General features: G+C 42.6%; 1 protein-coding gene across 5 annotated transcripts in view; it reads left to right on the top strand.

Annotated features, from left to right (window-relative positions):
- Positions 1 to 22,231, top strand: part of Atp8a2 (ATPase phospholipid transporting 8A2) — a 641,036-nt gene that overhangs the window by 611,242 nt on the left and 7,563 nt on the right. For all 5 annotated transcript variants that reach the window (XM_087199399.1, XM_087199396.1, XM_087199392.1 and 2 more), the window contains one exon: positions 17,592 to 17,683. In XM_087199399.1, the coding sequence (XP_087055525.1) occupies positions 17,592 to 17,683 (92 nt within the window). The remainder of the gene's footprint in view (positions 1 to 17,591; positions 17,684 to 22,231) is intronic.

The following is a 22,231-nucleotide window of genomic DNA, read 5'->3' on the forward strand; positions in this document are numbered from 1 at the left end:
TTCTTGTGTCATTATTTCATGGATGATCTAAAGAAAGGTTAATATGTGAATAGATAATTTCAAATACTTGTAATTTAAAATGTTTTAGATCTCACAGGTCTTCTTTTTCCTCATTGGAAAAGGAAAGGGAGACATGCTTTCCCTCTCCTGTGGCCCAAATCCTTCTATTTTTTTCCATATCTTCCATCACACCATCCTACCCTCAGTTGTGATGAATCTGTCCACAGACTGGGAGGTACCAAGCTTAAGGTAATGCACACAGATCTGTCAGGACAGCCTTGCTTCTTGGGGCACAAGTGAGGCCTTTCTTTTGAACTTGGGACCTTGCACTTGTGAGGCAGGCAGCAGAACCACTGAGCTAAATCCCCAGCCTAAGAATTTTCAATAAGAACTTTTCTCCTAGCTGGAAAATATGAGCAAACAATGATGCAGGCAATCATGTAATTTTGACATTTTAAAGAAATGGTTTGCCAGAAATCCTGGGTAGGTTCAGCATCTCTGCCACCTGGAGGAAGGCAGGTCTCTTACCTCTGAGGAGACTGTTAACACTGTCTATCCATGCATTGATCTGTTTTAAGTAAACCCTGCTTTAAACGCATTGGAAGAAGAGGCTGGCAAACTCAGGCTGCTCTTGCCTTACTCGCAATCACTACTTTGAAGCCTTTTCTTTAAACATGAGTTCCAGAGAAGATTCGAGACATTACCAAGACCACCCTAGCCACCAGCCATGCAGGGCTGGGGGAATGTTCTTCAGCCCACTACAACCCAACTGCAGGCGTGGTTCTTGGTTAGACATCTATTTGTCCCTGTCCATTTACCTTGTTTTTATTTTTAAATATTTTTGTGCTACTGGGAATGGAACCCAGGATCTCATGCACACTAGGCAAATGCTCTACCACTGAGCTATACCTTCAGCAGGTCCACCTACCCTAAATTTCAACAGCAACACAACTGAAAATGAAAGAGGCAGCCATGGTGGGAGTCCTGCTTGTTCCACTTAGAATTTGACCTTACTTGAAAGATTGTTGCACACTTGCTCTCTTCCCATTGCCATTTTGAAAACCCACTGTTCACATTCACCTTCATCTAAAGACTTTGGCTTGGGTTTTCTTTGAGGGAGGGGAGTACAGACATTTTTGAAAGAAAGCTTTCAGATGTTTAGAACAACTCTGGCCACAAAAACACAAGTCATAAGTATCCATCCAGGATTATGGAAAATGAAAATTTAGCCCCCAAAACAAAGTAACTCAGTCCAGTTACTGGAGATCTGGCAAAGCTTGGTGACTGAAGAGCCTAGTTGAAACACTTGCATGTCCCCCTGTGCCTGAACATGGCGTGGGTATCATCCTCTGCTGAAAGTGGTCTCCTCTTGGCCGTGAGGCCATCTCATGGCTCAGATGACATTTTGGCTTTGATGTGATGATACTGGGCCCCAGTACCTGCATGGGAGCTGGTTAAATTTCTCCAAGCACAAGTGATGAAGGTGGCAGCCACACACTATTTTCCAGCTCATCCTCAATCTGCAGCGCCATAATTACGACACTGGAATCCCTGTATCCATGTTGGATCCTGTCTGCAATACAGTTACTGGAAAAGCCAGGGAAGCCCAGCTGCATGTCACCACCTCTGTGGTTTTTTTCTGCATCCACCTAGGACTGAACTGCACATACTGCTTTCCTTCAGCTGAGATGAGTTGGGACATGGATAATGGGATGATGTTTCCAAGGGTTTACTGTCCATCGAGAGAGCAGCCAGTCTCTAATTTACTCCCCGTTCATCACAATTTATTTATCCACATCTAACCATGTTCCAGAAAGGGCTCCAGTCAGCTCAATCACATTAATAAAAATAATTCTAAACACAATTTCTCAGAATCCTCTCCTTTCTGCATAGGCTGAGCTGGACTTTTTGAGTGGCTCACCCATCGTCTGAAGTCCTGTGAACAAATACCCCTGGCTGCAATCTGGAAAATATCTCATCTATAACTCTTACACAGAGAATTCTTGTCCCCCACCCCCACCCCATTGGGCAGTGTGTTTTCCCAGGGACTGACATGGAGCAGGCACCTGCATCCATTTTATCCCCTTCATCTTTGTGAGTTTTGCAGGGCCACCAGCCTGCTTGTGAACTCTGGCAGGACTTGCAGGTCAGGCTGTACCAAGCACCTTGAAACCGCATTATCTTTAATTAGTGTTTAGGAGCTTAATCGGTGGCAAAGCTCATCTTTCTTGAATTACTTCAACAATTAGGTCAGGGGAGGGGGTTCCTTGTGGCCAGCTTTGAATTATTCTGTTTGGATGCTTATTTGAATTTGTGAAGTTGGATGTTTACTGCAAGACCAACACAACACCCTGTGCATGGAAGGGGGTGCTAGGCAAAGGAGAGAGACAGTCTAAGAAAGTTATTTTATTGTAATTAATTGCAGGTTAATGGGTCTAGAAATTTGCTATTTTAAAAGAGTATAATAGTCATGAGAGGATATGTAAGGACAATTCATAGTCATAGAATTTAATTGATTAAAAATAGCTCAGTGGTAGAGTGCTTGTCTAGCATGTGTGAGGACCTGGGTTTGATTTTCAACACAGAAAACGAAAAGGAAAATGCTCACTAGGTTCCTACACCCACTTTTTCTTTACATAGTAGGTGCTCGGTCAAGTCATATTTAAATTTCAGTGTTTGACATGATAAACACTGTCATCTTCACCCTTAGGAAACTATATTCCAGCCCAATACTACTTAGCTTGTGACTCCCTCTGCATCTTCTTTAAATTTTTATTTTATTTAAAATTTTACTTATTTTTATTTTTGTTTGTTTGGCAGCACTGAAAATGGAACCCAGGGTCTCAGGCACACTCATGCTAGGCTAGTGCTGCACTGCTGAGTTACCTCTCACATTGCAGTGAAGGGCAGATTTTGGACCTAAGCTGAAATCACACTTCCCACTGAGCCAGAAAGTAACCCTTGGTCACCTGTCTGGAGGTCTGAGGGATGGCTCCTCTTCGGCATAGTTAAGATGTCGACTTGGTAGTAATGGGGACCTGAAAATTTTCTTTTAAAAAAGCTTCCCTATACTGGATCATGGAAGGTGAGCAGGCCACTCTTGCCTTCCCCTCTGGGCAGTGAGTGAGTAGAGGATAGGGCTCTTGGAGAAAAACAGGGCCCTGTGGTATGGGGAACTGCCCCATTGATCATGCGATCATGCCAAAAGCAGGCTGTAAACAGAGCAGGCTGTAAAGAGTTACCCCACAATTGCCTTGTTTTAAGAAGTGAGGTCAACCAAAGCCTATGTGATTCATAGCATTGCAGATGGCACACAGGTGAATATCAGCCCTCCCTACCAACAGCCTTGGTAGAGAGAGAAATGGCCCATGAAGCTATGGGGCTTAGTATGAGATAACACCAGCCAAAGTCAGAGTGACTCACACCCAAATTCTGTTCCCAAAATTAAAACTTTCTTTACTAAAAAGGCAAGGTTAATTATTAACCACAACCTATATTTTGTCTGTTCTGTTTCTAATTCAAGAATGCTCTCTCTTTCTTTACAAGCCTTGACTTATCAGCACGATATGCATAGCAACTTCACATAGCCCCTTCATGTAGCCCCTTTACCCCAATTTAACTATGATTGTGTCACCAATAAATATCAGTGGCTTTGGCTGGCCAGGGTCTTTTGCTGCTTGCTCAGCACTGGCCATCCTGGTTCCGTTTCTCTCTTTAATTCTGTCTCTGAGTCTTTCTTCTTGCCTTGCTCCATAGTACCAAATGGGAGATTGGGACCCACCTCAGGGGTCTCCAATACTATGGTCTTGCATTTGGTTTATCATCATCATCTTTGATTTTGGGGCTTTGGCCAAGCCTGCATTTGTTCCTTTGTCCCTTTCTTTCTACATCCCTTCAACAAAGAGTTCATTTTGTTTGTTTGTTTTTGTTTGCTCTTTGTTTCATTTTGCTTGTTTTTGCAGTGCTGGAGATGGAACCCAGGCCCTTCCACTTGCTAGGCAAGTGCTCTGTTACTGAGCTACTCCCCCAGCCCAACAGATGATTCTTGAGCATCCTCTATATACAGGCACTGTTTCTGGTGCTAGAGATACAACTGTAAACAAAAAAACAAAACTCTTGTCCTATACAACTTATTTTTTAATGGAAAACACAGGCACTAAATGCAGATTATGAAGCGAAAAGCATGATACAGAAAACAAACTCAGGACAGGGTATGGAGAGTGCTGAGGAAGGGAAGGTTTATGGTTAGCTGGTCAGGAGAGGCTGGTCTGAGTGAACAGAGGAACCAGAGGGCCATATCAAAAGGAGGAACATTCTAGGCAGAGGAAAAGACAGTACAAAGTCCCTGAGACAGGGAAACATTTAGAGTGTTCCAGGACCTGCATGGAAGGCTGTGTAGCTGGAGCAGAGTAAGGAAAGAGAAGCAGAGTTGGAGACTGCATTGGAGAGGAAGGCGGAGTTCTGCTTGTATAACTGTGTGATTTTGAGCAGGTAAGTGGCATGGTCCTATTTGTGGACATAGAATTGTAACAGAAGTTTCAGCTTATGATGCTGCATCTTCATGATTAACTTAATGCTGTACTATGATTCTGTTGTTTTGTTTTGTCCTTTCCCACAAATCCTTCTCTTGGTGCATTCACATTCCTCACACACCCTTCAACCCATCCCACAGCATTTCACCTGGGGCTCTCCAGGTCAGCCAGGTGTCCTGCTAGTTTATCTGTTCCTAGCAGTCCCATGACTCCACCCTGACCTCTCCCTAGGCTTACCAACTGTACCTTGGAGCTCAGCCTTAGTTGAGAGAAAGAAGCCTCACTACCTCATTGCAAGTCATGGAATGAGGTAATGGTTTTCACATGTGCTGGGGCTGTCATTCAGATTCTCCTTTGCCTGCTTCTAATGAGGTCAGAAGGCTGCACCGGGCAGAGAGCCTCCCCCTCCGCCGGGTGCTGCAGGATATGGAGAAGGGAGCCTCTGCCCCCTTGACATGAAGCTTGGCACTGCTAAGAAAGGGATGACTGCAGACAAATGTGAGTGAGATAGAAAGGAACATAAAAAAACAGACAGTGATTTTTTTTTTCCGGTACCAGGAATCAAACTCAGGGCCTTGGGCTTGCCAGGTAGGCGTGGCACCACTGAGCTACATCCCTGGGCCAAAAAGTGATATTTTTAAACTTTTTATTTGGGGATCATTGTAGCTTCACATGCTCTTGTAAGAAACAATAATAACCATTTTTGTAGTGACTTCCCCCCCGCTCGGTGTAATTCTCTGGAGATTCATCCAGGTTGTTTACTGTGTCACTAATTTTTTCCTCATACTGCTGAGCAGTGTTTCATGGTGTGGATATACCATACTGTGTCATCATGTACTGCTTGATAGATATTTGGATTCCCAGTTTGGGGTTATTACAAATAAGGCTCTTATAACATTTGTTTACAGGTTTTGTGAGAATATTTTCTTCATTTCTCTGGGACAAATGTCCAAGACTACAATAGCTGTGTTTGTTGTTATTACATATTTATCTTTTTGTTTTTAATAACAGCCACCATGTTTCCCCGAAAATAAGACCTAGCCAGAAAATAATTAGCCTTGAAAACTAGAGATCAAAAATGCCAGCCCCAATCAGGCTTACCTGCTTTACAGAGTAGCCACCAAGCAAGAGAATAATAATGACAGGTAACACAAGGATAGGCTGATTGGAGCTGGCATTTTTGATCTCCAGTTTTCAAGGCTGATTATTTTCTGGCTAGGTTTTATCTTCAGAGAAACAGGCTACATTTATTTAACCCACGATTCTGTGGGTTGGCAATTTGTGCTATACATTAGCCACACTTTTCTGATTTTTTTGAGATATAATTCAAACACAAACTTTAACATCTTAAATAGATTTTATTATTTTTATAAGGCTGTATTATATTTGATTTTAAAGAAACTGCCCATTTTTCAGAATGGCTGTACATTTCATATCCCACTAGTAATGTGCGAACAATGCAGCTTCTCCACATCCTTTGGTGTTGTCATTTTCCTATTATTTAAGCCATTGTGATAACTGTTTAAAGAACTTATTATAGTTTTCATTTGCATTTCCTAGTGCTCATAATGTTAAACATCTTTTCATGTGTTGACTTGAACATGTAGACTCACATATGTGTATTCTCTCTGGTAAGATATCTCTTCATATCTTTTATTCAGTTCCTAGAAATTCTTTGTTTTGTTTTTCTTTCTTTGTTTTTTTGTTAAACTTTGAGAGATCTTTACATGTTCCTGTTTGTAGTCTCTGGTCACATAGATAGTTTACAGATATTTTCTCTCACTCTGTAGCTTATCCTTTCAGACTCACAATAGATTAATTTTCAAAGAAATGTTTTAATTTTAGTGGATTTCAAATTATCATTTTTTCCTTAAGGAACATGTTTTTGGTATCAAGTGTAAGAACTCTTTACATATCCTTAGATTCTAAAAGTACTGGGGTTTTTTTTCCCTAAAACTTGTATGGTTTTATATTTAACTCTCAAGTCTGTGATCTATGTTAATGTTTACATATGGTATGACAGTTAATAGAAGGTGTTTTTTATTTGTGTTGTTGTTGTTTTGTTTCATTTTGTTGAAGTACTAGAAATTGAACCCAGAACCTTGCACTGAGCTACATCGCCAGCCCTTTTTATTTTTACTTTGACACAAGGTCTCACTAAGCTGCTTAATTTTCCTAGACTGGGCTCAAATTTGCAATTCTCGTGCCTCAGCCTGCTAAAAGTGCTGAGATTGTAGGTATGTACCACCACACTAGGTTTAATAAAGGTTTTCTGTTATTTTGTTTTATTTAGTGCCTATATGTATAGTTTAAACATCATTTGTTGAAAAGCCTTTTTCCATCGAGTTGCTTTTGCTGCATCAAAAATTAGATGATGGGCAGAGGTGTCACTCAGTGATAGAGTGCTTGCCTAGCATGTGTAAGACCCTGGGTTCAACCTCTAGCACAGAGAAAAGAAAAGGAAAAGAAAAGAAAAGAAAAGAAAAGAAAAGAAAAGAAAAGAAAAGTGAGGAGTGGAGGGGTGGAGAGGGGAGGGGAAAGGAAGGGAAGGGAAGTGAAGGAAAAGAAAAACTTAGGTGGACATTTGCGTAGAGCTGTTTCTGGGTTCTCTCTTCTGTTCCATTAATCTATGTGTTTATTTTTCCACTAATGCCACACTCTCTTGATCATTGTACCTATTATAGTCTTGATAATTATAGTCCTTAAGTTAGGTAGACTGATTCCTCCATTGAATAGTTTTAACAATGTTCTTTGCTTTTCCATATGGTTTTTCAGGATAATCTTGTCTATAATTATAAAAAATATGATTGGACTTTTGACAGGAATTGCATTAAACCTATGCTATATCAATTTGGGGAAAGTTAGCATATTTACAGTGTTGAATTTTGCAATCCATGAAAATGCCAAGTCCCTCTATGTATTCAGATCTTTGATTTCTCTCATGGGGCTTATGGAGTTTTCAGCTCGCAAGTCCTGTAAACGTTTTGTTAGAGATACATATGTATTTCATATGTGTCTTTGAGCAGTCATAAATTGAGTGCATTTTTAATTTCAGAGTCTATGTGTTCATTGCTAATTTATAGAAATATAACTGATTTTTGTATGTTCATTTTCTATCTTGCAACTTGATGATCTCGCTTATTAGTTGTACAAGTATTGTGTTTACACACTAATAGATATTTCTTGAAATTATCTATGTAATCCTGACATCTGCTGACAAGGACACTTAGTGTTGCCCTCCTGATTCTAATGCCTTTTACTTGCTTTCCTTGCCTTATTGCACTGTCTAGAAGTTCTAGCTCTATGTTGAATGAGGGTAAATTCTTGGGCCTACCTGCCACATTCCCAGTCTTAGTTAGAATCCATGCAGGCTTTCACCACTGAGTGTGATGTTAATGCAAGTTTTCTGTACACGTTTTTTGTCAAGTTAAAGAAATTCCACCTCTACTCCTGATTTGCTAAGAGGATTTTTGTTTGTTTTTGAATCATACATAGGCATTGGATTTTGTAAAATGTTTTATCTGCATGAACTGATAAGATGGTGATTTTTCCACCTTCTTTAGCTTGTTAACAGGTATAATGATTATCTTGGGTAAATTTGTTCCTAGCACCAGGTCTCACATGCAGTAGGTGCTACATAAGTGCTAAATGAAGGAAAAGTTGGAATGTCAGACTTTTAAAGTGGGATCTATATGGTTTGGCAGAAAATGGGAAGGAGAATCATGAACTACCCTGCAATAGAATAGAATTTCTAAAGCATGCCCAGCTCCCAGGTATGCAAAAACCTGATTAAACTCATAGGCTCTTTGGTTTGCATTTGTTATTTTCTCCCATTATACAAATGTGTTTGACTAAATCAGGCTTTTTCTTTCTTTCTTTTTTCTTGGTACTGGGGATCAAACTCAGGACCTCATGCTTGCCAGGCAGGCATTGTGTTGCTGAGCTAAATCCCTGGCCCAAAGTCAGGCTTTTGATTCTACAAAATATTTATTATTAATATTCTAGATAGTTCTGGAATATAGTGGATCCCAAAAGGTTCTCATTTCTTTATGTTCAGATTGTAACGAGTAAACTAAGTTAACTGAAGGAGGCTCTAAAATGCCATTTTCTAAGTATCCTTAAAAACAGGTTAGACACAGGTAATGGGGATAAAAATAAGAACCAAGATACATCATGTACAGGTATAAGCACCCGATGATAAATGTAAACGTATTATATACCTAAAATGTACCAATAAAAGAATTAAAAAAAAAAAAAACAGGTTAGAATTTCAGCAGTCTGGAGGCTTGATGGATACTTGGCTTTACCAAGAGGAAAAGGAACACGGAACTAACTAGCTTTCTTCTTGAGGTGCCCATAACATCTATGTTTTTGCTGTTGTTTGTGGTGCTTGGGGCCTGAACCCACGCCTTGTGCATGCTAGCCAAGCCTCTCTAACAGTGAGCTACATTCTCTGCCTATGCTTTCCAAACTGCCCAGCAGCTAATTTAAAAATTAGTTTCGAAAAATCCTTATTTGATTTGGCTTTGTGGTGGTTTGATCCCTCTCGGCTGTGGGATTTGCAGTCACTGCTGGGCATTCCCTGCTCCTGCCTGTGGTGGCCAAGCATATGTGAATTTTGCAGGAATAGGCCCCTTGCAGAAATGTGGACTTGAGTTTGTTTTTCCCCAACATAACCCTTCTTAGACCTCTGCTCCTTCCTGAAACTACTCACTTTTTGGGACAGGAACATAACACCTTCTTTAAGGTATGTCAAATTCTAAAAAGAGCCGTTTGTAAGAACTTGTGTGAGATTGGATTTCACCATCATTACTGGGGAGGCACCAAGACTGTGTGCACCTCTGGTGAATTTGTGTTTACCTAAAATCTTTCATATATGTGAATCCCAGCTGGTTTACCAACTTATACCAACATAGAAAAAAAATCAGCGAATGCACTTTTATTCTAACACCCCCCACCACTGGAGAAATAACACTGAAGATGACATCATTGTTGGCAGTTTAGGTGGTAGGAAAGAATTTACCTTGATTTAAAACCTATTCCTCCATCTTTTTAAATTGAATTATTTTTAAATTATGCCAAAACTTGCATAACATAAAATGTATCACTTTAGGGGGATTTAGCTCAGTGGCGCTGCGCCTGACTTGCAAGCTCAAGGTACTGAGTTCGATTCCTGGTACCAAAAAAAAAAGTATCATTTTAAAATATAAAATTCAGTACCATTTAGTGCATTTGCAGTGTTGTACAACCATTACCATTGTCTAATTTCAGAATATTTTCATCTCCCAAATGGAAATCCCATATGCTTGAAGGGATCAGTCCTCCTTGTTTTCTCCACCTTCCTCCCCTGCATTCTCTGGAAACCACTAATCCACTCTCTGTACACATTTGCCTGTTCTGGGATTTTATATAATTATAGATGGACTTCTTGGGTCAGTATCCTCCTTTCATAGTTTCCCCAGGTTCTCACCTTTATCACGGTTGAATTCCTTTATATGGTTGAATGATACTCCATTGGGTGGAAAGAACACATTTTGCTTCTATTCATCCATTGACAGGCATTCAGGGTGTTTGTACTTCTTGGCTGCTATGGATATTGTTTGGTATACACATATCTATTTTAGTCCATCTTCAATTTATTTGGGAATATTAAAGTGGAATTTCCAGGAGATATGGTCATTCTATACTTAACTTATTGAGGAAAGTAGTTGCACAATTTGAGAGACCCATCAGTCATGTGAGAGGGCTCCAGTTTCTCCACACCCTTTCCAATACTTGCTCTTTTCTGTTATTTTTATTTTGGTTCTTATATAAACATCTTAGGAGATGTGAGATGGTATCTTTTTGTGGTTTTGGTTTATATTTCCCTAATGACTTAAATGTTTAATATCTTTTCATGAGCTTATTGGTTGTTATGTATTTTCTTTGTAAAAATGTCTATTTGAGTCCTTCCTCCATTTTATTAATTGGATTGTTTATCTTTTTGCTGTCCGCTTGTGGGGGTATTTGTATATTCTAAATAATAGGCCCTTATCAAATATGATTTTCAAATTTCTTAATTTCACGGTTGTGTTTTCACTTCCTAGATAATATCCTTTGATGAACAAACGTTTTTGTTATTTTTTTTCTTTTTTGAGAAAGGGATCTCACTATGTTGCCTGGAAAGCCTCAAAATCCTAAGATCAAGTCACACTTCTGTCTAGACCTCCAGAGTAGGTGGGATACAGATGCATACCACTGTGCCCAGCTCAAAAGTTCTTAACAAAGCCTGACTTATCTATTCTTTATTTTGGTCACTTGTGCTTTGTGTAATGAGAAACAATATAGACATGGAAAATGTTGTAATTTAAAATACATTGGAGAATTTAAAAATAGTTTAGGTAAGTGTGGTAGAAATTTAGGGATATGAAAAATATAAAGAGACAGACAGAGGTATAGATGTGGACATGGGTCCGTACAAAATAGAAGCTCTAGGACAAGCAAAACTAGAGAACGGGGCAGAAGTAGCTTTCATAGTTCCGTCCGGAGGAAAGATAAACCTGCAAGTTATTGTAGCTTTCTAGGCCTGTGCAGCTGAGCAGGATATAAAAGCATGTCTACACCTTGTCATGTTATGCAATTGTGAAACTGCAGAACATCAAAGGTAAACAGAATTATTGTAAAAGCAACCCGGAGGAAAAGACAGATCACCTGAACAGAGCAGCAGTCAAATTAAGTAAGCTTCAGTGCTGAACTCAAACAGTCAAGAAAAATCAGAATCGGGTATTCTAAAGTTTCTTTTTTTGTTTCATACTGGGAATCAAACCCCCAGATTATTGAACTATGCCTACTCCCAACCCTCTTTATGTTTTAGTTTGAGACAAGGACTTGCTAAATTGTTCAGGCCTGCCTCTTGTGATCCTCCTGCCTTAGCCTCCCAAGTAGCTAGGATTACAGACGTGCACCACCACACCTGGCAAGAGTTTGGATTTGTTTTTTTAATGATTATTTTTTGCAGTACCTGGGGATCAAACCCATGTCTAGCCCAAGTGCTCTACCGCTGAGCCACATCCCTCCTTCCATAAAATCTTTGTATTATTTAAGAGGTGAGTTAAATTGTTTTCTAACATTTGACCTTATAAACAGGTTCGAAACTTAAAAGTTACCAATAAAATAGCTAATAAGGTTCCCTCTAAACCAGTAGATAAAATATGAGAGGAGAAAAGAACCAAAAAAAAAGCATGGATAAATAAATAGCAAGTATGAAATAAATGATACTACATATTTGTATTTTAAAAGACAATTGTCTATTAATTGTGAATACATATAAACTTAGGGATGTAGAGCAAAAACACAAAATATGAACAGGGAGGTTATTTCCAACTTTTGTTTATAGAAGGCAGAAGAATGAGATCAGGGAGGAGTATAAGGACACTTTATATTTTATTGTTTATCATTTTGTTAAAATCTATAGTAACGAGCCAGGGATGTAGAGCACTGAGCACATGTTCAGTGTTAGAACATGTACTTAGCATGTGCAAGACGTGGATCCAATCCCCACACTAAAAGCACAAAACAAAACAAATGAGGTGATGCAGTTAACACAACCAGGCCCACTCCTGACATTTGCAGGCCTTGGCGTAAGAGTGTAAGTAGAGACCATGTGTAAAATCTAAGTATCTGAAAGTTACTTAGCAGGCCAATAAATAATACATAATTCTGTACCCTGCTGATGATCCCATCATGAAAACTGGAGCGCTTTGTTTCCCAGCCACTCGGAAGGTCTGAGCCAGAGCTCCCTTCCCAGCCTTGGCTCAGTTCTGCACGTGTGGGGATTTGCTCACAGGTGTCCATGTCCAGCTCTGCCCATACCACATGTGAAAAGCACCCTTTGTCCATCCCTGAAGGCATGGGGCATGCACAGTGGCTGTATGGTCTACTTCTAGGGGACAGAGCTTAGGAGGAAGTCAGGTTAGGCTTGGATGCAGATTTAGGGGTCACTGAGCAGGGGGTAGTAAGGTCCCCAATACTTGAGGTGTGGGGCAGGGATGAGCCATGGTGGACACCTCTTCTTGGCCCTCCAGACCCCTCCTCATATGAGTGGAAAGGGCTGTGGCACAGAGTAAGTCCCTCAAAAGCCCGGAGTCAGATTTTTAAATAATATTTCATTAAAAACAGAGAAAGAAATCTTTTCCTACACCGATGTCTTCAAGGGTTCTACCTAACCTCTGTTCCAACTGGTTCAGAGTTTCTATTTTAATATTTAGATCTTTAATCCATTTTGATTTTAGTTTAGTGCATGGTGAGAGATACAGGTCTAGTTTTAACTAGTTTTCAACTTTGGCAAGTTGAAGCCCAATTTTTCCAGCACCATTTATTAAAGAGGCTATCTTTCCTCCAGTGAGGGTGTTTGGCTCCTTTGTCGAAGATGAGATGGCTGAGTGTGACTAGCGTTGTTTCTGCATCTTCTAATCTGTTCCACTGGTCCTCAGGTCTGTTTCTTTGCCAGTACCATGCTGTTTTTATCACAGTAGCTTTGTAGTAGAGTTGCAGGTTGGGGATTGTGATACCCCCTGCCATGTCTCTGTTACCTAGAATTGCTTTTGCTATTCTGGGTCTCTTCTTGTTCCAAATGAATTTTTGGATTGTTTTCTCAAGGTCTATGAAGTATGCTGCTGGGATCTCAATTGGAATTGCATTAAATCTATATAGCAGTTTTGGAAGTATGGCCATTTTCACTATATTAATCCTTCCTACCCAGGAGCAGGGGATGTCTGTCCATTTTCTGATATCATCTTCAATCTCCCTTTTCAGAGTGCCATAGTTTTCAGAGAAGAGGTCTTTGATTTCTTTCGTTAGGATGATCCCTAGGTATTTCAGTTTTTTGGATGCTATTGTGAAAGGAATTATTTGCCCTATTTCTCTCTCAGTGAGTCTGTCATTCGTGTAGAGGAAAGCTATTGATTTTTGTGTGTTGACCTTGTATCCAGCTCCTTGACTGAATTTGGTTATTAAGTCTAGAAGACTTTTGGTGGAGTTCTTGGGGTCTTCTATGTAGAGTATCATGTCATCTGCAAAGATTTTATGAACAAAACCTCAGTTGCCCATGAACTAGCACAAACAATCAACAAATGGGATCTCTTCTTACTAAAAAGCTTCTGCACAGCAAGAGAAACCACCAGCAGTGTGAAGAGACAATCCACAATGTGGGAAAAAATCTTCACCTGCTCTTCCTCAGACAAAGGTCTACTATCTCGAATCTATAAAGAACTTAAAAAAATCAGACCTCCCAAATTTAAAGACCCAATCCAAAAATGGGCATCTGAAATGAACAGACATTTCTCAGACAAAGAAGTAGAAATAGCAAATAAATACATGAAAAAATGTTCAACATCACTGGTCATTCGAGAGATGCAAATGAAAACAATGCTGAGATTCCACTTCACTCCAGAAAGAATGGCTGCTATCATGAAATCCACCAATAAGAAATGCTGGTGGGGCTGTGGGGAAAGAGGAACCCTGCTCCACTGCTGGTGGGAGTGTAGACTGGTGCAAGCACTGTGGAAATCAGTATGGAGATACCTCAAAGAACTAGGACTGGAAATCCCATTTGACCCCACTCTTCCCCTGCTGGGGATCTTCCCCAAAGAATTAAAGGAATCATACCGCAGTGATCTATGTGCACCCATGTTCATAGCAGCACAGTTTGTAATAGCTAAAACTTGAAAAAAGCCCAAATGCCCATCAACTGGAGACTGGATAAAGAAAATGTGGTTTTTTTTATAAAATGGAGTACTACTCAGCCATCAAAAATGAGAAATTAGAGACATAGCTAAGTGGATGCACATTGAGGCAATACTCTTAAGTGAAATAAATAGGACACAGATGTGTAAATACCGAATAGTTTCTCTAGTGTGAGAAACTGAAAGTGTAAATAAGGACTAAATGTGTAATAGGTAATGTGAAATAGGAAGAAAAGGGGCAAAGGGGAAGGAAGTGGGAGGGCTAAGGGAAAGGATAGAAGGGAATGGGATTAATATGAGAAAATGGAAAAATAGGAACAAAATTTTTGTAAATAGGGAGGGCTGGAGGGGTTGAAGGGAGGGCTGGGCAAGGGTGAAAAATAAGAACCAAGAGAGATTATGTGAAGGTGCAAATTTCCAATGATGAATGTCATTATATTGTATACCTAAAATGTACCAATGATTAGAATGAATAATTGATAATGCAAAATAGGAAGAAAAGGTCCAAAGGGGTATGGGTAGTGGGAGGGGCAGGGGAAAGGAAAGAAGGGAAAGGAAAAAATGATGAGAAATGGAAAAAATGGAAATAAAGTCTTTGTAAATAGGGAAGGGTGGAGGGCATGAAGGGAGGGCTAGGAATGGGGAAAAAATAAGAACCAAGATGCATTATGTAAAGGTACAGTTCCCCATGAGAAATGTAAATGTGTTGTATACCTACAATGTACCAATAAAAGAATTTAATACAAAAAAAAAAAAAAAACAGAGAAAGAGAAAAAAGCAAGTGCCATTCCACAAGGGAAGTAGGCAGCAGAAGCTGGCCCCAGGAGTCCCACCAGAAAGTGCAGTGGGCCCTTGGCCAGGTTATTTGGCTTGGCCCAGTCTCTTTTCGCTCACCTGCCCAGTAAGAGACTGAGTGGTGGGATTTCAAAGATTCCTCCCACCGCTGTAGTTCGGTGATGTCTATAAACCCCATCACCAGGAGGAACTTCTGAGATGGCAAGGATGGAGGAGGGGCATGGTGGCAGAACCTGGCCCTGTATCACCCCCGGATCTAGGGAGAGAGCATCAGATATCTGTATGCCCCCACACAGGTCCTACCTGGCAAGGCTGCACTGCTACAAATAGTGACCTAAGTAGGGCCTGTCAGTACCCTCTGTACAGAATTTGTGGCAAGTGGTGGGCAAGGCCCAAGAATGGACAAGCCCTTTGTCACACTGGCTATGTCCTGAACCCAGCTTGGGAGCTGCTGACAGTCAAGGACAGAAGCTACACAGAGAAGCAGGTGTATTCTCAGGTACCTGCCTATCCCTGCAGTGCAGGGGAGCTGCTCACCTGGCCCCAGTGAGATTAATTTGTCCCACAGAAGAAAAAAGAAAAGGGCAGGGAAGAGAGAAAACCATCGTGAAGGGCCAGAGAAAGTAATCTTCCTCCTTAGCCTGCAGACACTCTGCCAAGTAAGCTGGCTGAGGCACACCCTTAACTGGTGATGAAGGAGGTGGCATTTCAGCCAAGATCATCAGAAAATGCTGTCTTTAGATGTTCACATGTATAAGAAATGTCAGCCCAAGAACACCCAGGACCCCCTCCTCTCCTGAAGTCCCTTGGAAGAGAGATGAAGGGGTTGTGGTCAGGGACAGGACTCCTGAAACTCAAGGCCCGTGGGGGTGCCCTCACCCCCCGTGAAGGAAATTGGGGGCATGGAAGTCTGCACAGGTGCTCCGGCTGCCATAACAAAGGTGCTTCCACAGCATAGGTTTATTTCTCACACTTCTAGAGGCTGGAAGTCTAAGGTTAAGGTATGGACAGGACTGGTTTTTCCTGAGGCCTCTCCTTGGCTGTAAATGCCCTCCTTCTCTTTGTGTGTTCACGTGGCCTCGTGTGTGTGCAGCTGTGTCTTATTCTTCTTTTCTCATAAGGGCTCCAGGTTCTTTTTCTTCTGAGGACACCAGTCAGGTTAGATCTGGGCCCACTTGTATCATTTATTATGGATTGAATTCAAAATTTTGGGGGGGCCAGGGATTTAGCTCATTGGCACCCTGCCTGCCTCACAAGCGCAAGGTCCTGAGTTTGATCCCTGATACCAAAAAAAAATTTTTTTTCCAACCCATAATAGAAGGCATTGCCAAACTCCTGTATACCAGAAGCCTCTTTGGGGGGCAAACAAATGACATCCTGGGATGAAAATCAGAGGTTACCCACAAGGGATGTGTTCAAAGACCCCACGGGACACATAAAACTATGGATGATACCAAACCCTGTGCATACTGTTTTTTCTTATATAAACATGCTTGTGATAAAGTTTCATTTTTATTTTTGGTACCGGGGATCAAACTTGGTTGCAAGGCAGGCAGCAGAACCACTGAGCTAAATCCCCAGCCTGAGTTTAATTTCTAAATTAGGCACAGTAAGAGACTAATAGCAGTAACATAATAAATTAGAATAATTATAATAATACACTGCGATGAAAGTGGTATGAGGTGGTCTCTCTATCAATCTTATTGTACTACAACCACCCTTCTTTTGATGATGCAGATGATACAATGCTTACATGATGAGAGGAAGTGAGTTGAATGACGTTTTCAGAATGGTATCCACTTTATACCTATGAATTGTCCATTTCAGGAATTTTCCATTTAATATTTTCCCACTGCAGTTGATTCTGGGAAACTGAAAACAGAAAACAAACCCCAGGCTCTGAGGGCAAGGGGCAGGAGTAAAGACAGAGGCTGGGGACTGCGGAGACCACTGTACATACCAGCCATCTTCTGGGATTGTTCCATATTTCTTCAAAGCAACCATGGAGGGAACGCTCAGGAAAGCCAGGGAGAGCTCCTTGTCCTTGGGCTTTAGAAGAAAATGCCTAAATTTTCATTAGCAATCAAAGCAAGCATTGCTTCATACAGCCACGAGCAGTGCCCCACCAGAGCCCTGCAGCACCAGGGAGCAGGGCTCTTCCCTGGGGGTGCACTGGCTGGGGAAAGGGGCAGCAGCCTGGAGGGAGGCACTGGGGCATTTGCTGTGGAAACATCCCTCTGGGTTCTGCTGCCGGTGGAAAAGGTATCTTGGTGCCCCTCAGTGAGGGGGAAGGTGGTATGTGGCTTTGGGGACAGGAGGGACTGAAAAGGGGCAGTTTTTGAAAGAGAGCTCTGCACTCAACTTGGGAGATAGCATCTACAGTAAACAGCAGGGCAGCCGGGGAAACTGAACCTTTCGTTGGATGTGGGGAGCCCACCCCACTTCATCTCTCTGTTTGATCTTACAACCTGAAGTCACCCACCAGACTCTTGGAGATGTGCTGGGGTGACCTGGACCCTGACCCTGTTTGCTTTCCCTGCAGGATGAATGAGCGCGACCGCCTCATCAAGAGGCTCAGCAGGAAGACGCCCCCGGCCCTCTTCCGAGGCGGCTCCATCCCGCAGTGTGTCTCACGTGAGTAGCTCTGCCTCCCCGGCAGGGCCGTGAGACCTCGGGCAGGCGGGAAGGGTGACCGGCTGCGGGTGGCACTGACAGGGGTGGAATCCTCCTGGGCGTGGGATTCACATGTGCCACCCCAGGCGAGTGGGGCATAAACGTAGGCGGTTCCCTTGCAGCCAGTCAAATACCTCAGTGACAAAATCCCGATATGGTTACATCCTCCTGTCGGCCTCACAAGAGAATGTTTTTAAAGCTTGAAGTGATAGTACTTTTAAATTCTGCTCTCCAAAGACAGCAAAATGAGTAAATTTATTTAAAATTAGCATAGTAACTGAAACAATGGCAGTCCTTGGAAAGAATAATCTCCATGCCTTTCCCTGGAAGGCTAGCTCATGTGTAGGGTTGCCATCCCCCCCTCACCAGCCCCATTCCCAGAAGGGTGGTGACTGAGAGCCCCACTTCGGAGCTCACAGGGAGATGCGACCTTCTTTTCAGCAATCCAGCCATTTAGCTCCCAGCTGACGGAGTCCTGGCTGCAGTCCCCAGGGCCCTGTGGACCAGCCTCCTTCTTCAGCCTGCCCTTCCTCTCCTCTGTGAGCACGGTGCAGCTTCTCCTCCTGTCCTCCACAGGACAGGGGTTTAGGAGGCAGTATCTAGTAGAACAAGAAGACTTATGAACATGAAGAATCTGTGCACACATTGTATGGGTATTACAGAGCTGCCCGGAGGCCAGTTGAACTCTACCTGTCATCAGGGAAAGAGCCATCACTGTCCTATAATCCACTCCCTCTCCCCATTCCCCCTTCTAAAACATCCGTATGGGGCATGCCACCTGTCCTTGAATGCACCACCACTCCAGTGGGTAGGTGGCACTGGTCCTGAGAACACAAAGCAGAGGCCCAGGTCAAGAGGGTGACTGGCCCAGCCATGCATAGTGCCCCATGGGGTCTGGTCAAGCTAGGTTTGGTGGGATCCTCCAAGAAGTGCAGTCTGCAGGGCACTCTATCTGGAGTCGGGCTGCTTATCTAGGTTCTTGTCCCTGCTCTGCCACCTTTTTTGCGTCTGTGGGCAAGCTCTTTAATCTCTGCACCTATAAAATGGGAATAATTTGAGAACCTAGCTGGAGTTATTGGGAAAATTAAGTGAGATCATGTAACTAAAGTATATCAAACAGTGCTAGACCATAGGAGGAGTCCAGTAAATGTTAGGCATTGTTATCATTATCATTATTATCATCATTAGTATTATTGGGCTACAAGCTGAGCAACTTTTGGAGCTTACGTATTTCTTTAAATTTCTATTTTCTTTCCCAAGAAAGAAAATAGAATTATAATAATCTACATTCTTATGCATCCTCATGGTGATGTGTGCAAAGCACCTTCTGTGTGCCAGGTTCTCTAAACCATAGCCTTCATCCTGTGGAACCATGCTGCTTCTCTAATAAATGTCTCAAGGTAACCATGGAAAGAATATGGGCAGTGCATACCCTGAAATCAAAGGCCCACTGAGAAATTCTCTGGGCAGTCATAAATGGCTTAAAGCAACTACTGTTTTTCTTAAGTTACATTTTGAAAGCAAAAAAAAGAGGAAAAAATCTACTGAACTAATACAAGAAAAATCATAGTTTCCAAATCACGCTACAATTTTAAAATAACCAGTGTCTAGTAACCTGGTAACTTAGGATGGTTCTAAGATTAATAACTAGACAAGACCATCGAGTGGTCTGAACTCCAGGGTGCAAGAAGGTCTGTATAGCTCCTCCCAGCCCTTGTATGTCTCCCTGCATCTGTCCATCCACCGTTTTAGGGCTCACCCTCCCCAGGAAACTGGAAAGAAACACGAATCTTGGTAGTACTCTTTAGTTTCTGCTATGGTTTTGATATAGTCTGAATGGTGACATTTAATCACCATTGTAAGGTAGTAAGAGGGTAAAAATTTAATCCAGCTATGGCATTCAAAAGTAGAGCCTTTGGGAGGTAATTAGGATTGCAGGAAGTGATCAAGGTAAAGCCCCCTTGATAGAATCCTGGTGGCTTTATAAGAAGAGGGAGGGTTTCTTGTCTCTTGCCATGTGTCCCATGTGTGCCTTGTGCCAGCAAGAACGCCATCACCAGATGTAGCACCTTCCACCTCCAGAACTGTGAAGCTTTGGTTCTTTATAAAGTACACAGCCTTGGCTATTCCATTATAGTAACATGAAGGAAAATAATGTAGTCCCTGTGAGCCACCAATGTACAATATTGATAACTAGCATCCATACTGCTTTCATAGTCAAGTTTCCCCGTTATTTCCATGGCCTTTCTCATTTCTGTGGATATGAGCTTTGTCCAGGCAGAAACTACTTCTTTCATTAAGGAGCTATCAGGGCTTAGATTCAAAGAATGCCACATAAGGGAAATTTTATTGCAAAATAATGATAAAAAGGACATTTTGTAAACCTCACCAAATGTTCTGCTTAGATAAAACAAAATAACTAAGAAGTTTACTTACTCTCCCATCTCCTTCTGCTTCCCCAACCCTCACCCCAGATTTTAGCTGTGACTGAGTATTTAGGAAGCAGATGCTTTAGGAAGCCCGCCAGGGAAAGTTCACAAATTGGGTCCATGGAGCACATCCTCCAGGCCCCCATCAGGACTTTCTGGCTATCAGGACTTCCTGAAAGATGAGTAAAGTGGGAAATGAAACTGTTGAGGCTTCCTCTGAGCTCCCGTTGGATGTAAATGGCAGTTAAATGTTCACCAGGCAGAATCTGATTGAGCAGATCCTGCATCTTTGTCAGGCTGTGGGCGGAGGCCCAGCAGGTGGGGGCCAGTTGAGTGGTTCTGGGATTTCTTATTCCAGTCAAACAGATTACAGCTCTAACTCCCTCTGGGCCTGGCTTCTAAAAGGACCGTATTTAGGAGACCCCGGGGGACTTCACCCTCCTCCTCGAGTAACCCTATCAGGCCCTCTCCCTCTCATTCTTGAATTTTAGAATCCACTTGAAATCTCAGGTAAGGTCAAGAAAATCTTGAGGCCCAACGTTCTGGAATATAATGGTAGGTACAGCAATGGGAGCACAGGAGGGATATTTGGCAGTGACCTTGGGACCCTCTGCTCACCTCAGAGCAGGCTCGGTGGCAGGATGAGGCGCTCCTATCTGCCTGCCCCTCTGGAAGGAAGCCTAGAAGTCCTTCCTGCCCTTGTGTGGCTGAGTCAGCCCCCACCAGCCCATTACAAGGCTCTCATGGCAGAGGCCACTTGCGCCATTTGAGGAATTCATACAGCCACAAGCTGAAAAAAACCCTGGAGTTGGGTGCCCAGTGAGCACAGACGTGTTACGGGTAGGAAAATGAGGTAAACACAACAGAGCTTTTATTCCCTCTATTTGAACAGGGAGGAGACAATCCTAAAAGCTAAAATATCTTTTCCAAAAAGACAACCCCCAAAATGCTTCTTTTTAATATTTCAACAAGTCCCTTTCATTCTCCATCTAACCCCCTCCCCGCAAAAAGTGACCAAAAGAACATTGGTAGCAGTTTTTCTAATGGATTCACTGTTGAGAGGGGCTCTTCTGTATCTTGGATGCCGAGGCCTCCTCCATGGATACAGAGTCTAAACTAAGCCAAGACCCAGGAAACTCAAAGAGTTCAGGGTTACAAGGCCAGGCAGCGGCCAAGATGAGACTGAACTTCTTTCCTTGCCCCAGTTCTTCGGCATCTTGGACCCCTGGGTCTAAGAGGGAAGCAGAGTGAGTGGAGCAAGCTCCCTCAGGGTAGAAAGTCCGCGAGTCCCCTACCTGCCACAGAAGTGTTTATAAAGAACACGTAGAATTACCTGCTGAGAGCAGTCCTTGATCAGACCAACTGCAGTTAGGCTGAGGAGCCTCGCCTTGAGCAGCAGCTGTAGCCGTGGTGGGAGGCAGGACCACCATTCCCACACACATCCCATCCAGGGACAGCTGTTCTGTGGCCCCATCAGAGACACATCAGCCATTGTTCCCTTGCAAAAGACCAAAGAATGAAAATTGTCCAAGTTGACCACAGTAGACAGCCTTGTTATGAAAGGACAAGGTGTTGTTTGCTAGCTTTTGCTTTGAAATATCCCAGGCATAGGCAGGGCCTCTTGGACTGCAGTGAGAATGCACCACAAAGAGCACCTTGTGTGGGGCTTGGGATGGGAGGTGTGTGGAGGAAGGCAGGAGGCTGGAGCAGCTCCTCCCAGCCAGCAGCAACAGTTTCTCATCCCTGGTGACCTCTGATCAAGCAGTGTGGCAAAAACCCAAAAGGTCTCAGAGGAACAGAGATGAGAGTCAGTACTGGTTCTTCAGGGCTCAGAAGCAGATCCTAAGAAGACTGAGCAGCTGTGAGAATCAAAGCACAGACACCTGCATGGAGAGCTCCCTAAGGAAGTTCAAGTGCACTGCCTGGGCTTTGTGCCTGGGGCCGGGAGAAACAGAGCCTCCTCCTAAGGCTGGCTCCAGCTCCAGTCTCACGCTTGTGCCTGGCTGTGTGAGGGCTTACACTGGTCTGGAAGCTGCTACCCCATGGCTGCCATGTGGTGAGACTTCTTGGCTTGTAGATT

Source organism: Heterocephalus glaber, unplaced genomic scaffold (assembly GCF_053883595.1).
Source record: "Heterocephalus glaber isolate CG9 unplaced genomic scaffold, H.glaber_assembly_v1.0 deba00001719, whole genome shotgun sequence".
Taxonomy (NCBI): Eukaryota; Metazoa; Chordata; class Mammalia; order Rodentia; family Bathyergidae; genus Heterocephalus; species Heterocephalus glaber.